General features: G+C 49.5%; 1 protein-coding gene across 1 annotated transcript in view; it reads right to left on the reverse strand.

Moving 5' to 3' along the window:
- LOC130492835 (kinesin-like protein KIF19) overlaps positions 1–18,166 on the reverse strand; it is a 32,306-nt gene that overhangs the window by 2,386 nt on the left and 11,754 nt on the right. Inside the window, exons 8-19 of the mRNA XM_056866621.1 lie at positions 17,343–17,495; positions 15,956–16,078; positions 15,059–15,218; positions 13,556–13,730; positions 12,573–12,780; positions 10,959–11,229; positions 10,368–10,489; positions 9,955–10,091; positions 8,514–8,619; positions 6,770–7,189; positions 5,105–5,270; positions 4,157–4,264 (exon numbers count right to left, since the gene is read on the reverse strand). Of these exons, the coding sequence (XP_056722599.1) occupies positions 4,157–4,264; positions 5,105–5,270; positions 6,770–7,189; positions 8,514–8,619; positions 9,955–10,091; positions 10,368–10,489; positions 10,959–11,229; positions 12,573–12,780; positions 13,556–13,730; positions 15,059–15,218; positions 15,956–16,078; positions 17,343–17,495 (2,149 nt within the window). The remainder of the gene's footprint in view (positions 1–4,156; positions 4,265–5,104; positions 5,271–6,769; positions 7,190–8,513; positions 8,620–9,954; positions 10,092–10,367; positions 10,490–10,958; positions 11,230–12,572; positions 12,781–13,555; positions 13,731–15,058; positions 15,219–15,955; positions 16,079–17,342; positions 17,496–18,166) is intronic.

Genomic DNA, 18,166 nt, shown 5'->3' on the forward strand with positions numbered 1-18,166 from the left:
CCTGCTCATCCCCAGCTGCCCACGTTCCTTCTCTCCCTCCGCCGCCCCGCCCGGCCAGAATGATCTCACCCTTTGCCAAAAAAAGGGAAAAGGGTTTTGCAAACCAAATATATATATATATATATATATCTGACTGGAGACACATCAGCAGTTCGGGCCAGGACAGCGGAGAACCTGGAGACGGTCCATCGGAGATGAAGGGCTCTTCTGTTGTGCCTCATTCACCCGCTGATCTTTCTCTTCACCCTGCTAAGATCCAACCCCCCCCCCTCAAAAATGCTGCTTTCTACTGAGAAAAAAAGTACAGTTTCTTTCTGACAGCTCCCCATGCCCACCCGGCAGCTCTTTCACGCTTCTGAATCCTTGCTAACCCAAAGAAAGGTTCTGCCACCACCACCCCACCCGGGAGCTGGCTTTCCCCTCTTGGCTTCGGCACCCCAGAGAGAAGGAGAAGGTTGGTATAATGCCGTAGTGTCCACCCTCTGAAGCATCTGTTCCCGCCAGAGGAACTGACCTCTGTCATCTGTTGCAATTAATTAATTTATTATTATTATTGTTATTATTATTATTATTATTATTAGAAGAAGAAGAAGAAGAAGAAGAGTTGGTTTTTATATGCCGACTTTCTCTAGCACTTAAGGCAGAATCAAACCGGCTTACAATCGCCTTCCCTTCCCCACCACAGACACCCTGTGAGGTTGGTGGGGCTGAGAGAACTGTGACCAGCCCAAGGTCCCCCCCCCCCTCGTGTGGAGGAGCGGGGAAACCAACCCGGTTCGCCAGATCAGCCTCCGCCGCTCATGTGGAGGAGTGGGGGATTACATCCGGTTCTCCAGATTGGAGTCCATCGCTCCAAACCACCGCTCTTAACCACTACGTTACCCGCCCAGCAAGCATCAGGCCAGATGATCCAAGAGAGAGAATCCAAGTGGGTTAAGTCAAACGAAGCCACATTTATTATAGGAAAACGCGTCTGTGCAGTTAGGAAACAAAGGCGATCGCCAGCTGAGCGTCTCACGGGCATATATCAAAATCCTGGCCCCCGAGTACATAACCATATAAAGTCACCATCGTGTTGCTGCTTCGGCCTAGGCTTAAAGCAGGGGTCTCCGACGGCAGGCAACGCATTCCCCATCCTGGACCCAGGGGAAAAGAAAGCCCGGGAAAGTGCAAATGGTTTTGGGAGAGGGTCGCGGCATCTTCATTTGACCGCTAAGGCCGCCTTTGGTACGACTGGCTCGTTCCTTTCCTCTGCCTGATCCCCAGAAGCTAAAATGCTTTTTGGCAAAGTAGGAGCCTCTTGCCGGAAGGAGAGGGGAAAAAAATCTCTCCCGTCTTCCCTCCTTTATTTAGTCTCCTTTATTTAGTCTTCGGTAGATTTCTCAGTTTGGCGCCCGGATGCTGTTTCTCTGCAGGCCCTGAGTGCGAAAGAAGACAAACTTCTGATCAGGTTCTTGAATGCTATTCGCCTCACCTCAAGCACGGTGGAGAGAAAGAGCTTTTTCCTCCTCTGCCACCATCCTAGGTTTCAAGTTCCTGGGCGGACGAAAGAAAAACATTTCTTCACACAACACAAGATGCAGGGTCAACTAGGAGGAGGCAAATAGATCTGTAGTGGATGAATCTATCAGTGGCTATTGGCCATGATGGCTCGGTGGAACCTCCATGCTCAGAGGCAGTGTACCTTATAAACACCAATTGCCCAGGAGAAGCCTATTGTCTTTTCTGTCCAGCTCGTGGGCTTCCCAGAGACACCTGGTTGGCCACTGAGAGGAACAGGATGCTGGACTAGATAGTCTGGGTTTTTTCTTAAAGTTCTTTTTATTTTTACCTTCAGCGAGCCTCCAGGTACAGAGGCCGTCTACCTCTGAGTGTCAGATGCCGGAGATTGACGGTCACGCCCTGGTTGTAAAGTAACAGGAGGTCGGTGGCTAGTCAAGACAGAGCGCTGGACTTTGCTCTGACCCAGCCACAAGATGACCTGTCTAGTTTATATATATATATATATATATATATACATATATATATACATATATATATATATATATATATATACACACACACACACATACACACACATACATACATATACATACACACACACACACACACACACACACACACACATATATATATATATATATATATATATATATATATACATTTTATTAAATTTTTATAACACACAACAAAACAATACAATAATAAAAAATTACAATAAAAAGAAAAAACAAAATATTAAAAAAAATACACAAGAGTATCTTTATATACTAATTATTACTTTCATATTTATCAAACCATTGAATTCAAAAAGGGGGTATGACCTGTCTAGTGAAGAACTATTCCCAAAATCCGCGAGAAAATATTTGGAAATGGAGAATCCCATGAGTCAGAGAGGAAAAAATGGAAAGCACGCGACTTAAGCAGCACGGGAAACCGGTCCCACAGAAAACTGGCCAAAGAAAATCCTGGCTGGAAACACTATATTCCAATGCGTACAGGATATGCAGGTTCCAGAGAGTTCAAGTCATGTAAAGTAGCAAATCCCACATCGTCCTCGTTGCCTTACAATTATTTACAATTATTCCTGGGCATATCAGGATCGGGAGGCTGTCTGCAAAAGCCGCCTCTCCGAGAATATCCTTCTGGCCAGAGGCCAGAAGTAGAAACTGATTCAGATTGCTGCCAGCGGCACGTTACAATATGTAATTTGGCATATGGCTGTTAAAATATTGACGGTCCCCCTGCTGGACTGGGCCGGGGGTCCGTCTAGTCCAGCATCCTGTCTCGCACGGTGGCCAACCAATTCCTCTGGAGGGCCCGCAACAGGGCATAGAAGCTAAGGCCTTCACAAGAACATCCCTGCTGGATCAGAGCAGTGGTCCGTCTAGTCCAGCATCCTGTTGCTCACGGCGGCCAACCAATTGCCCCGGAAAGGACAACGAGCAGAGCGTAGAGACCAAGGCCTCCGATGTTGCCTCCTAGCACAGAGATTCGGAAGTTGACTGCCTCTGGATGTGGAGGTTCCCTTTAGTCACCGTGGCTGGTAGCCCCTGATGGCTCTCTCCTCCAGAAGCAACCGAATTCCCCTTTTGAAGCCATTGCTACACCCAGCAGCAGTGAGTTCCACCGCTGAATGACTCATTGAGTAATCAGGTGGAGATGTTCCTTGATAGGAGAACCACTCAACGTTCATCTGGTGCCCTCAAAAAGGGAGAGACCCAAGCCAATCCTTTCCCCCCCCCCCGTGAAGTCACAGCTGACTTATGGCAACCCAGTAGGGTTTTCAAGGCAAGAGGCGTTCAGAGGTGGTTTGGCCACTGCCTGCCTCTGCGTAGCGACCCTAGATTCCCATGGTGGTCTCCCATCTAAACACTAACCAAGGCCAACACCCGGCGCAGCTTCTGAGATCTGGCGAGACTGGGCTAGCCTGATCCCCATCCAGATCAGGGCAGACACAAGCAGAGATGGTTTGCCATAGAATCATAGAGTTGGAAGGGACCACCAGGGTCATCTAGTCCAACCCCCTGCACAATGCAGGAGATTCACTACTACCCCCCCACACCCCAGTGACCCCTACTGTATGCCCAGAAGATGGCCAAGATGCCCTCCCTCTCATGATCTGTCTAAGGTCACAGAATCAGCGTTGCTGACAGGTGGCCATCTAGCCTCTGCTTCAAAACCTCCAGGGGAGGAGAGCTCACCACCTCCCGAGGAAGCCTGTTCCACTGAGGAACCGCTCCAACTGTTAGAAAGTTCTTCCTAATGTCTAGACGGAAACTCTTTGGGTCTAATTTCAACCCGTTGGTTCTGGTCCGACCTTCTGGGGCAACAGAAGACAACTCGGCACCCTCCTCTATATGACAGCCCTTCAAGTCCTTGAAGGTGGTTATCATGTCCCCTCTCAGTCTTCTCCTCCCCAGGCTAAACTCCTTCAACCTTTCCTCATCGGACTTGGTCTCCCACCCAAGTACCAACCAGCGCCGACCCTGCTTAGCTTCCAAGTTCAGACGAGACCGGGCCGGCCTGGGCGATCCAGGGCAGGGCGGGCCAACCCATAAGGTTGCTTAAGCAGGTGGACCCAAGCTGACCACGGAACCGACCCGCAGAAGCCGGGCGTCTCGAGGGGGTCGGTTTTGACGGGGCCGCGACTGACCTTTGACTCTCTTTTGTAGAACCTGGCCTCGGGCTTCCCCCGAGTTACTCTGCTGCACCGTGCTGGGGGCCGTGCCGCCGACAGCCAGAACCTGCAGCGGGTTTTCTTCTGCAAAGTAACAGAGAGAAAGAGAGAGAGAGATGTTGGCCCTCCCTGGGTCACTGGAAGTCAGCTGCAACTCAATGGCCTTTTCCTCCACCACGAGGAAATGGAAGAGCTCGATGTTACTTCAGACGATGTCATAGCATCCTAGAGTTGGAAGGGACCACCAGGGGTCATCTAGTCCAACCCCCTGCACAATGCAGGAAATTCCAAACCACCTTCTCCCCACACTCCCAGAACATGGCCAAGGTGCCCTCCCTCTCATGATCTTTGGTTTGAGAGTTAAGGAGCTGGCAAGAAGCCTTGCATAGAGTCAGTCTGGGACCAGCTGGGGTTGCCAACGCCGGCTTGGGAAATGGGTGGAGATTCGGGGGTGGAGCTGGGGGTGGGCAGGGCTGGGGGAGGGGAGGGACCTCAGCCCCAGAGTCCCGTGGTGTAGCGGTTAAGAGCGGTGGTTTGGAGTGGTGGACTCTGATCTGGAGAACCGGGTTTGATTCCCCACCCCTCCACATGAGCGGCGGAGGCTAATCTGGCGAACCGGATTGGTTTCCCCACTCCTGCACACGAAGCCAGCTGGGTGACCTTGGGCTAGTCACCGCTCTCTCAGCCTCACCTACCTGACAGGGTGTCTGTTGTGGGGAGGGAAAGGCAATTGTAAGCAATTTGATTCTTGCTTAAGTGGTAGAGAAGAAGATGTCCTCCTCCTCCTCCTCCTTCCCTGCCCCACTCCAGAAACAGTAGACAGCCTGAGATGTTCCATCCACCTTCCCGGGAATATTTGGCCGGCAAAGGGGGTTCGAATCAGCCACTGTACAGCTAGGGAGATTCTGCCCGATAACATCCTACCTGTTTGTTGGCCGGTGGGTAATTTGATTTTCGCAGCAGCAGACAGAAGGTGGGTCATGTTGCCCGAGACGACATCGAGAGACTGGGAAAGCTTGGTTTCGGCTGGCCGGCTTTCGGAGGCGTGGTCCGTGTGGCTGGACGGACTTCGATGCTTGACTCGAGAGCCCTGCAAGACATCCCCCCTCCCCCCGGGGCTACTGTTAATTCAGACGTGAACGCATGAAGCTGCCTTCTACTGACTCAGAACCTGGGTCCATCAAGGATGGTGTTATCAACGCAAACTGCCAGCGTCTCCTTCACATCACCGACGACCCGATCCCTTTAACCTGGGGCCTTCTGCGTGCCAAGCAGATACCAGGGATTGAACCTGGGGCCTTCTGCATGCCAAGCAGATGCTCTACTGCTGAGCCATGGCCTTTCACCAGAGCACAAGTCTTGAATCATAGAGTTGGAAGGGACCACCAGGGTCATCTTGTCCAACCCCCTGCACAATGCAGGAAACTCACAACTACCTCCCCCACACACACACACCCAGGGACCAGAAGATGGCCAAGATGCCCCCCCTCCCATGAACTGCCCAAGCTCATAGAATCAGCATTGCTGACAGATGGCCATCTAGCCTCTTCTTAAAAACCTCCAGGGACAGAGAGCTCACCACCTCCCGAGGAAGCCTGTTCCACTGAGGAGCCGCTCTAACTGCTAGAAAATTCTTCTTAATGTCTAGATGGAAACTCTTCTGATTTAATTTCAACCCATTGGTTCTGGTCCAACCTTCTGGGGCAACAGAAAACAACTCAGCACCATCCTCTACATGACAGCCCTTCAAGTACTTGAAGATGGTTGTCAGATCCCCCCTCAGTCTTCTCCTTTTCAGGCTAAACATCCCCAGCTCCTTCAACCTTTCCTCATAGGACTTGATCTCCAGACCCCTCACCATCTTGGTTGCCCTCCTCTGGACACTTTCCAGCTTATCTACATCTTTCTTAAATTGCGGTGCCCAGAACTGAACACCGTACTCTAGCTGAGGTCTAACCAGAACAAAGTGATACCATCACTTTGCGTGATCTGGACACTATCCTTCTGTTAATGCAGCCCATGATCGCATTTGCCTTTTCAGCTGCCGCATCACACTGCTGGCTCACGGTCAGAGTTTGGTCTATTGTTTTTTCTTCTCCTACTGACCGAGTCGCAAGAACACTCAGTGTCCCAAAGAGTTATCCACTGTTGTCCTGAGCATATTGGGTTACGGCTAAACGCGTCACTACATTTTGTTAAGCCCCTTGAAAACTTTTCATTGATACTAGCATACAAACTTCATTGATAGTAGCATACATGTTGATACTAGTATACACACTTCCAATGGGGGAAATGAGCTAGAAATGACGTCAACAAAAGTTTAGCCTCTCTCCCCCCATTAGGGTTGCCAACTGCCAGGAGATCTCCTGCTAATTCAACTGATCTCCAGCCGATAGAGATCAGATCCCCTGGAGAAAATGGCCACTTTGGCAATTGGACTCTATGGCACTGAAGCCCCTCCCCTCCCCAAACCCCGCCCTCCTCTGGCTCCACCCCAAAAATCTCCCGCCGGTGGCCAAGAGGGACCTGGCAACCTTACCGCCCATTCCCCAGCTCCCAAAACGCCCATTTTCCTTACGGGAAACGTACAGTTGGGGAGGTGGGCTCAAGGGAGCGTGATCTTTTCTTCCCCGTTCTCTTCCCCCAGAACTTCTTCCATCCTCTTTCTTTCTCCGGCCCCTTCCGAGGCTTGGGGTTCGGGACGCTGTCGACGCTCTCGGTGTCTTTGGAATAATGTTCAGGAGCGAAGGTGGGCTGTAGGTAGTTCAGCTCCAATAATTCATCCTCCAGGTATTGGAGGGAGGAGACCTCGCTGCTGGGGTGTCTGTCGCGGGCCTGGGAACGGCGGCTGGCGGCCACGAGAGCGATCCGTTTCGTGCCGTCGGCAATCTCCTTCAGAGCTTCCCGGCTCAGGGGGCTGCCAAGAGCGTCCCCGTTGGACTTTTTCCGGCCCGAGTTGCGGGAGATCGGGGATCGGAGCTTGGAGGAAGAAACACCTGGCACCTTTGGCTGAAAACCAAGGCAATAGAAAACTCAGTGCGGGGTCACTCTTGCACCTCGTGGGGTGGCCTTAGAGCCAGCGTGGTGTCGTGGTTAAGGTGTCAGACTAGGATCTGGGAAACCCAGGTTCGCATCCCCACTCTGCCATCGAAGCTTGCCGGGTGACCTTGGGCCGGTCACACGCTCTCAGCTAGGGCTGCCAACCTCCAGGTACTAGCTGGAGATCTCCTGCTATTACAACTGATCTCCAGCCAATAGAGATCAGTTCCCCCGGAGAAAACGGCCGCTTTGGCAATTGGACTCTACGGCATTGAAGTCCCTCCCCAACCCCCCTCCTCAGGCTCTGCCCCCAAAATCTCCCGCTGGTGGCTAAGAGGGACCTGGGAACCATACCCTCAGCCCTGACCCTGGCTAGTATTTGGATGGGAGACCTCCAAGGAATTCCAGGGTCGTGACTTGGAGGCAGGCAATGGCAAAACCACCTCTGGACATCTCTTGCCTGGAAAACCCTACAAGGTCGCCGTAAATCAGCTGTGACTTGATGACCTGCACAAAAAAAGTTGCCAACTCCGGGTTGGGAAATACCTGGGGATTTTGGGGGTGGAGCCAGAGAAGGGCAGGGTTTGGGGAAGGGAGGGACTTCAATGGGATATAATGCCATAGAGTCCGCCTTCCAAAGCAGCCATTTCCTCCAGGGAAACTGACCTCTGTCACCTGGAGATCGGTTGTGATAGCAGGACATCTCCAGCCACCACCTGGAAGGTTGGCAACCCTAACTCTGAGTTGGGAAATTCCTGGAGATTGGGGGGGGGGGCAGAGGATGGACTGTAGCAGGGTATAATGCTGTAGAGTCCACCCTCCAAAGCTGCCATTTTGCTTGAGGGGAACTGGTCTCCATAGTCTGGAGATCAACTGTAATTCTGGGAGATTGCTAGGGTTGCCAACCTCCAGGTAACAGCTGGAGATCTCCTGCTATGACAACTGATCTCCAGCCGATAGAGATCAGTTCTCCTGGAGAAAATGGCCACTTTGGCCATTGGACTCCATGGCATTGAAGCCCCTCCCCTTGCCAAACCCCACCCTCCTCAGGCTCCGCCCCAAAAACCTGCCGGTGGCGAAGAGGGACCTGCCGACCCTGGAGATAGCCAGACCCCACCTGGTGGTTGGCAGCCCTAAAGGAAAGCTAGATAACCCTAAAATAAGCAAGAGAAGAGAAGCTCAACTAAACTAGATGAGAAAGACAAGATAAGCTAGAGAAGAAACGATAAACTAAACTAGATTTAAAAAAAAAAGATTATATGGATAGATTAGGTGAGATTTTTGATTGACTGACTTGGTGAAGGGGCGATCTCAGGAAGTGAAGCAAAGTAGGGCTACGATTCCACTCCCAGCTCCCCTTTTTCCGAGCCGGGGTATTTTCAGACGATCGGCCACTGTCCCTGAGGAAAAGAAAACACAGGCGGGTGAGCAAAGGAACAGGCCCCTTTTCTTTCGGCCGCGGAAAACTACCGACGGGAGCAGACCAACCCCGACTGACCTCAAGCAAAACCCGTTGGAAAATTTCGGGAGTCTCCTACAACCGGAACGGAAATAAGGGCTACAAAGAAAGCATTGCTAAGTGAAATTGTTCTCATCTGCAACATCACATCCCTCCCTCTCTGGGGAGCCTAAGCAAAGCCCCAGAGACAGGAGTTTTCATTTGCAAATGTTCCTTTATTTCAAAATAAATCTCCCCCAATACTCTCTTGTGTCTCTTTCCAATTAAAACCATTGAAATGCAATATCAGCAACAACAGAATTATAAAACGGAGGCGCAATACAAAAAATCACTATGGTAGGGGGAGAAAAGCACCGTAAAAACCAGTGTGTTAAGAGTAGGGTAGCCAAGTCTTCCCTGGCTAGGGTTGCCAGCTCTGGGTTGGGAAATACCTGGCGATTTTGGGGGGCGGGGCCTGAGGAGGGCAGGGTTGGAGAGGGGAGGGACTGCAATGCTGTAGAGTCCAAATTGGCAAAGCGGCCGTTTTCTCCAGGGGAACTGATCTCTATTGGCTGGAGCTCAGTTGTAACAGCAGATCTCCAGCTGCTACCTGGAGATTGGCAACCCTACCCACACCACTGAACATAAGAACATAAGAAAGGCCCTGCTGGATCAGACCAAGGCCCATCATATCCAGCAGTCTGTTCCCACAGTGGCCAACCAGGGGCCTCTAGGAAGCCCACAAACAAGACGACGGCAGCAGCATCGTCCTGCCTGTGTTCCATAGCACCTAAGATAACAGGCATGCTCTGATCCTGGAGATAATAGGGATGCATCATGACTAGTATCCATTTTGACTAGTATCCATGGATAGCCCTCTCCTCCATGAACATGTCCACTCCCCTCTTCAAGCCTTCCAAGTTGGCAGCCATCACCACATCCTGAGGCAGGGAGTTCCACACTTGAACTATGCAGGGGATAGGGGGGTAGGGTTGCCAGCTCCAGGCTGGGAAACCCCTGAAGATTTGGGGATGGAGCCTGGGGAGGACAGGGACCTCTGTGGGGTACAACACCATAGAGTCCACCTTCCAAAGCATCCATTTCCTCCAGGGGAACTGATCTCTGCAGTTTGGTGATGAGCTGTTATTCCGAGGGATCCCCAGGTCCCACCTGGAGGTTGGCATCCCTTGTGAAGAGCGGCACAACAGCCACGCAACCAGAAATCCAGTTAATTTTTTAAAGAAGCATTTTCTTTTAGGAAGAAGGAGATAAGAAGAAAGGGGAAGGCAAGCCATACCTGTCGGATTCCACAACAATATTGGGGAGTTCGAACTTTGGGACCCCGGAGGATTCTTTCTTGTGGTCGAGCGATCCCTTTCGGTTCTCTTCTTTATTTCGTTCTACCTGCAGGGCTCTATCTAAGACACAGCGGTCCTGAGGAAGTAGGGAAGACCGACGCTTTATACAGGGGAAGACAAAACCAAGCGGGCTGGCAGATGGAATAACCCTGGATTTCCTTGGGCTTCTCCAATCTAAATAGTGCCCAGGGCTGACCCTGCTTAGCTCCCGAGATCTGACGAGATCGGGCTAGCCTGGGCCATCCAGGGCGTGGCTGCGACGGGATTACAACTGTGAGTAACCCCGTTCCCGAACTTAGGAACCTAAAGACTGTATGCGTAGGTTTTGAAGGAGGGAACGGCGTAGCCTCACCTGGATTATGCTGGACATCAGGGAGTGAAAGGCGAGCAGGCGGTTCAGGGTCCCTTCCTCTGATTCGCGGGAATACAACCGGTACAGCTTCCCCAGTGGGGGTGGAACAGGGATGCCGTGGTCTGGGGTGGAAAGGGAGAAAACGAAAAATGGGAGCGGCCGCAAGAGGGGCAACTTCTTCGATGCCCCAAGAAATCGAGCACCCGGCAAGCTCAATTAAAGAGCTTGGAGATTTGTGCAGAATGAGTCCGTCGATGGTTGGGATACCCAGAAGCAATGTCACGCCTCTCTAGGAAATGCCGGACACTCTATGGTAAAACCGTGGAGTTGGGGCGATTGCTAGAGTAGGACTGATGACACTTCCAGGGGAAAGCGTCCGCCGTCCCGAAAATTCTGCTTTTACCGTAGACTTTCCAGCGATTCCTAGAGAGGAGTGATGTGACTTCCACATTTGCCCCGGAAGTGATGTCATGCCGTACACTGAACAGCCATTTAAAAAAATTATCACTGTGAACAGAACCAGGGATACGGGAGCGAGGACCATGGCAACCAGCAACCCTAGGGGCGATCCACACCGAACCGAGGCCTTACCCGTTAGCAGCGAGCGCTGCTGTTGGATTATCTCCTCGCAAAGACGCCGGTGTTGCTGGTGTTGCTGGAGGAGGAAGTCCTTCTGGCACAGGAGGCTGTCCTTGTATGCGGCGCTGGCCTGCAGCTCCGTGCTCCCCACCTCCAGCTCGTGGGCCCTGCAGAGGAGCCGCAGCACCTCCCTCTGGTCCTCGCTGGTGATCCGCTGGGGCAAGAGCTTCTCCATCTGGGAGGCCTTCTTCTTGGCATCAGCCAGCCGTTGCTCCAGGTCGGCCTGGACGAAGAAGGGAAGCCCTCCCATCAACCACGGGCGTCAACATGGTCTCACAACCATTTCGGGGTGAGAAATCCACCCTGGTGGCACGTTTGACCGTATTTAACAATATGCGTAGAAGAAGGGGGCTCTGCACTGCCCTTTTAGGACCTGGAGATCAGTTGGAATAGTGGGAGATCTCCAGCCACCACCTAAAGCTTAGCAAGAAAAAGCAGCACAAGGCTCTATATATATTTCAAGTACAAAAACTATATTAAATAGAAAATGCTAAATAACAAACAGCGTGACAAATGTGAATAACCACCCAAAGTGTAACACAACAAATAGTACAGACAATACAAACACGAAAAATGTTCTCAAAATACATCAAAAGGTTATTTTTTCAATTGCACATATCAATGTTTCACAGTTTTCAAGCAGTGCGTCAATTGCAGATACGTTCTTTATGCCCGAGGGGCTGAAAGGAAATTAAATATAGCTTCTGGAGAAGTCTTCTCAGCCAGAAAGGAAAATAGGAACGCCTTCCGGATTGTTTTGCACGTTTTCGCCGCTAGGGGCTTCATCAGCCTGGCAAAAGTATATTTAAATAGTACAATTTGTTACATTCTTACTTAGATACAAAAATACGGTAACAGCAAACAATTACAGGATACAAAATTACTATAAAATACATACATGTCGACAGCACAAATGGCTCCTAATCGCCCAGTAGGGCTTGTCGTTTAGACTCTACCTCTCAGGGCCAGTTTAGCGCGCAGATCAAAGATTGTAATGGCAAAGGTTGCGTGGTGCTCAGTTAAATAGTCACAGGTGTGAACCTTTCCCTACTGAAAATGTATGCTGGGTCATGGTTACAAGTTTTTAAAGGCACATAACGAAAAAAATGATATTATATGAAACAAGATAAATCAAGCTCAGTATTAAGTCCGTTAGGACTTAAGGTGTTAAATAATTGTATGAACATTGCCTCCTTTTGGAGTAATATTTTTTGTACATTAGCCCGGTTGTACTGATGTCCCCTGTACACCCATAAAACAAAAATCTAAGGTCTTCATCGTTATGTGTGTTCTTAATGAAATGGCTCACTAATGGAGCGTCAAGAACTCGAGAGCGTATGGAGCCATTTGTGCTGTTGACATGTAAGTATTTTCTGTTTAATATAGTTATTGTACTTGAAATATATATAGAGCCTTGTGCTGTTTTTTTCTTACTAACTGCTTAGCTATAGCATAGGTGTATTTTTCCTTCCACCCCTTGGAGGTTGGCAACCCTAAACCCTACCCACCGTGCAGTGCACTAGCAAGCTTCCTCCGCCCCCTGCAAAGAGCTCCCTCAGCCGTTACCTTCAAGGCTGCTGTTTTCCGCTGCTCGGCCAACAACAGGTTGATCTCTTCTCGGGCTACGGCTACCTCGTGAGGTTCTGGCGAATCTTCTCTGGACTCCCCCTCCTCCTCCTCCTCTTCTTCTTTCTCCTCTGTGGCTTCATCATCTCTTTCGCTGACGTTGTGCTTGCTATACCTGCAAGCCTGGTGAGCTTTTTCTCGTTCCCAGCTGATTAAAAGGGAAGGGGCGGGCATCCCTTAGCCCAGAGCATCTTAAATTTTTTCCACTCGCAACCCCTTTTTGCCCGAGAAACATTTATGTGACCCCGGGTATATAGTTATATAAAATATGTATACAAATACAACCCTGGATATATAGGTATATGCAACCCCGGGGTGTATAGGTATATAAAATAGGTAATCAAATCAAATTGGTATATAGGTAGATAAAATAGGTATACAAAATAGGTATACAAATTAACCCCAGATATATAAAAATAAAATAGGTATATAAAATAGGTATAAATCATAAATAAAATAAATTTTAAAACAATTCTTTGGTATACATATTATTTTACAGTTTACTATTGCCAAACTTTTCGCAACCCCCACATTCAGTTACGCGACCCCATATGGGGTCGCGACCCACAGTTTAGGAAGTTTCGCCTTAGACAACATGCCAACATGGAAACATCTCCGACTATCAGAAGTTTGCCAACTGCTATATTAGATGGAAAATGGATCTAGTCCGTTTGTGAAGAGAAGGGCAATGCCTTCTTGTGACTGCCACCGCTTACCTCCAGTCACAGAGTGGAGATCCTTGTGCTGTGGTGGCAGCTGCTGCCAAAGCAATGTTTTTTTAAAAAAATCTGCACAGCCAATCAAATCTCCAATGGCCAATCGGAAGCCTTGTTAGGCAAAAGCCCTCCCTGTCCCGACCCCCTTCCTAAAAACACTTGGCGGGCATCAGAAAAGGTATCGGTGGGCGCCCTGCTCCAACTTACTCAGTAATTGTTAGCAGGTGCCTGGAGGTGTCAATGTGCAACTCCATGTTGGTGTTCTCCAGCTCCATGAGACTGCGGCGCATGTCCATTTGATCCTTGAATGCCCCGATCAGCTGCATCCGCAGTTTGTGCATCTCCCGACGGCTGCTCTCCTCAGAGTCCTGGTGGGTCTCCTCTGAGCGGGAAAACAAGAGAGCGGCCATTTCTCCCTCTCCCCTTTCACATTTAAAACACAAGTTTCTAGCCCTGAAGATTAGTTCGAAGTTTAGAGAAATCTCAGAAAGCAGGGTGGGAATTAGGGGTTTCCATTGGTTGAGGGTCCAGAGATTCTTTAAATGTGCTCCGTGAAGATCCTGGGGCCTGTTTTCTCATAAACAATATGCTTAGATATTTTGAGCATGTAAGCATGAAAGATACAGAGCCTTGTGGTGCAGAGTGGTAAGCTGCAGTACTGCAGTCCAAGCTCTGCTCACGACCTGAGTTCGATCCCGACAGAAGTCGGTTTCAGGTAGCCGGCTCAAGGTTGACTCAGCCCTCCATCCTTCCGAGGTCGGTCAAATGAGTACCCAGTTTGCTGGGGGTAAAGCGAAGATGACTGGGGAAGGCACTGGCAAACCACCCCGTAAACAAAGTCTGCCTAGGAAACGTCGGGATGTGACGTCACCCCATGGGTCAGGAATGACCCGGTGCTTGCACAGGGGACCGTTACCTTTTTTACCTTAAGCATGTAAAATAGCAATTGGAAGCAGTCTTGCTTGTGAACGAACGACAGGGAAAAGCCACAACACAGTGACTTTTTCCTCCGTCTTACCTAGGAACAAATGGCGACTATATGGTAATTTAAGAACGGGGGAGAAGGCATGACAGAGGTTTATAAAATTATGCATGAGATGGAGAAAGGGGATAGCAAGAACGTCTGCTTCTCCTGTAATATGAAAACTCAGTGGACACTGAATGAAATGGGGGGAATAGATTCAGGAGGGCTAAAAGGAAGGTTGGGTAAAACAGAAATGTTCAAGAGGGTGCTTTTATTATGTAAACGGCATGGTAGTCTATTCCAGTGTTGTATATCATCGTCTTCTCTTACTGCATTGTTTTCTGCTTTGACAATTGCATTTTTCTCCATTACTACTTATATCGGATGAAGGGAGCTTTGACTCGCAAAAGCTCACGCCACAAAAATCATATTGGTCTCTAAGGCGCTACGGGACTCGAATCTAGCCTAGTTCGCTTCACTAGGAATCTTTGCTGTTGCATTCAAAGGCTGCTATCATTCAAGTGTAATCTTGTTTTGCGGCATATGGTCTGACTGAATCATGTTATTGTACTTCTAATCCGCCTGGAGGCCCCCGAGACAGGCGGACTATGGATGAAAACGATAAATATGATCTGGTTCATTTTGGTGGAGAAAAAATATTTATTTCCTAAATACCAATGATTATTATAGGGTTAGGATATAATGAATTGTTCTTAAGAAAAGCCTAAAAGCGGCAAAGGTCTCACCTCTGATTTGTACATCTTTGGCCCCAGAACCGAGCAAATTTCTCTCCTCCTCTTGGTTTTCAACCTTCGCCTTCAAGCGCTCGATCTCCTGGCGCAGATCCGAAATGATGCTGGTGTACTGAGCGATGTGGTACGAGACGTTGAGCAAGTTCCGCTTGACCTGTTGGGTCAGAATACCGCCAGATCCCACCAAAAACCAAAACCAGTTGTAAAACCGCAGCTGTCCAATGAAAGGAGAACCGCGTGCGGTCCCGAGAAATGTGTCAGACGGGATGTCATAAGAACATAAGAAAGGCCCTGCTGGATCAGACCAAGGCCCATCAAGTCCAGCAGTCTGTTCACACAGTGGCCAACCAGGTGCCTCTAGGAAGCCACTAACAAGACGAGTGCAGCAGCACCATCCTGCCTGTGTCCCACCGCACCCAAAATAATAGGCATGCTCCTCTGATACTAGGGAGAATAGGTATGCAGCACGACTAGTATCCATTCTAACTAACAGCCATGAATAGCCCTCTCCTCCATGAATATGTCCACTCCCCTCTTAAAGCCCTCCAAGCTGGCAGCCATCACCACATCCTGGGGCAGGGAGTTCCACAGTTTAACTATGCATTCCACAATTTAACAATGTCCTTCAAGTGTATGGAATAATACTGTGTGTAAAATATAGGAGACCCCTCTGTGGAGAGCTGGAATTAATTTACTTTGAGACGAACGAGTCTGAATTTTTCGATGCTGGCGATTCAGTACATCAAACGCTGGTACAAAAGAAACAAGATGGAGACGAGATTTTCCCCTGCCCCCAGGGCCCTTGAGGTTCCCCCACTTATACCATACATTTATTTATCATGTGAATTTCAGGCAGCAGGGGTGAACTCTCGCACGGCTTTGCTTCCTCACCCTCGTTTTGATGTTTTTCGCTCGATATGCGTAGATCAGGGTCATCTGAGATTCCTCGAAGTGTGCGCCGGCTGGGCTAATGTGGGCAATCATCACGGTCCTGCTGTTTCCTCCCAAGGAGTCCTACCGGGTAAAGGTGCCATTAATAGACCACCAACAGGTGCTCGGGAAGCAGAATCAAATCCCCTCACAGGCCAACGCACACCCGTGAAGGATTTATTTCAGGCAATTTTGGGATTATAATCCCCACAAAACAAAGTGAAGAAATCAATCTACGAGGCCACGTTGATACCGGGAGATCTGTCTTGTGAGCCAACTCCGGCTTGGGGAATCCTTGGAGATTTGGGGGTGGTTCCTAGGGTGGGTGGAGGTTGGGAGGGGAGGGACCTCAGTGGGGTATAATGCCATAAGGACCACCCTGCAAAAAAAAAAAAAGGCATTTTCTCTGGGGGAACTGAACGGGGTTGTCTGGAGATCAATTGTAATTCCAGGGGATCTCCAGGCCCCCCACTTGGAGGTTGGAAACCCTTAGCTCAGGACTATCCTCTGATAACTGAACATCAAGAAAACAAAAGTAATGACTACAGGAGAATTACACAACTTTAAGGTTGACAATGAGGAAATTGAAATTGTTGAAGACTTTCTGTTCTTTGGCTCCACCATCAACCAAAATGGAGACTACAGCCGAGAAATCAGAAGGAGATTGAGACTGGGAAGGGCAGCCATGAAGGAGCTAGAAAATATTCTGAAGCGCAAGGATGTGTCACTGGCCACCAAGACTAGATTAATTCATGCCATCGTATTCCCTATTACTATGTATGGGTATGAAAGCTGGACAGTAAAGAAAGCTGATAGGAAGAAAATAGATTCCTTTGAAATGTGTTGTTGGAGGAAAGGGTTACGGATACCCTGGACCGCCAAAAAAACAAATCAGTGGGTTATAGATCAAATCAAGCCTGAACTGACCCTAGAAGCTAAAATGACTAAACTGAAGCTATCATATTTTGGTTACATTATGAGAAGACAAGAGTCACTGGAAAAGACAGTCATGCTAGGAAAAGTTGAGGGCAGAAGGAAAAGAGGAAGACCCAACAAGAGATGGATGGACTCAATAAAGGAAGCCACAGCCTTCAACTTGCAAGATCTGAGCAAGGCTGTCAAAGATAGGACATTTTGGAGGACTTTCGTTCATAGGGTCGCCATGAGTTGAAAGTGACTTGACGGCATTTAACACACACACATCCTCTGATAAATCCCAGTACAGTTTGAAGCCCTGGAGGAAAATACAATTGCATGCACAGTGGGATTTCAGCATGACAAGCAACACATGGGCAGTAACTCCTAGGAATGGATTACTAATTCCCATATACCCCAACAACCCTACTACCTTCAAGAGCCGGGTGAGTTTGCTGTCTCGGAAATTGACGTATTGGGCCCGACTGCCCCCTTTCTCGCTGAGGGCGTTGATGCAGTTCCCCAGAGCGAGTAGCGAACGGTTGATGTGGGCACCCTCTTTCATCCTCTTGCCTCGGTTCTGTGTCTATGGAGGAAGAGGCGCGAACTGGTTAGTCCTTGCGCCCGGAAGGAACAGTCATGCTCGGAGAAGCTGGCAACTGGCGGACAGCTTTTCTCCCCACTTTTCACTACCTTACAACCCTCTCCCCAAAACAGATACCTTGTGAGGTAGGTGGGGCTGAGAGAGCTTGGAGAGAACTGGGTCCGGCCCAAGGTCGCTCAGCAGGCTTCATGTGGAGGAGTGGGGGAATCGAACCCGGTTCTCCAGGTTAGAGTCTGCCACTCGTGTGGAGGAGTGAGGAATCGACTCTGGTTCACCAGATTAGATTCTGCCGCTCTTAACCACTACTCCACGCTGGCTCAGTAGAAGGTGCCAACTTCCTGACTCCAATTTCATCTCCGTCATGATGAAAAAGCCAGGTGGCTTTTGGTAAGCCATACTCTTTCACCTAGGGTTGCCAACTAGGTTGGGAGATTTGAGGGTGGACCCTGGGAAGGATGGGATTTGGAGAGGGGGGAAGACCTTAGCAGGGTATAATGCAACTGAGTCCACCCTCCAAAGCTGCTATTTTCTCCAGGGGAACTGATCTCTGTAGTCAGGAGATCAGTAGAAATTCCGAGAGATCTCCAGGACCCACCTGGAGGTTGGTAACCGCCCTTTCATCCCATTCCTACACCTGGATTTTTTTACATTTT

Source organism: Euleptes europaea, chromosome 21 (genome assembly GCF_029931775.1).
Source record: "Euleptes europaea isolate rEulEur1 chromosome 21, rEulEur1.hap1, whole genome shotgun sequence".
In the NCBI taxonomy this organism is placed as follows: domain Eukaryota; kingdom Metazoa; phylum Chordata; class Lepidosauria; order Squamata; family Sphaerodactylidae; genus Euleptes; species Euleptes europaea.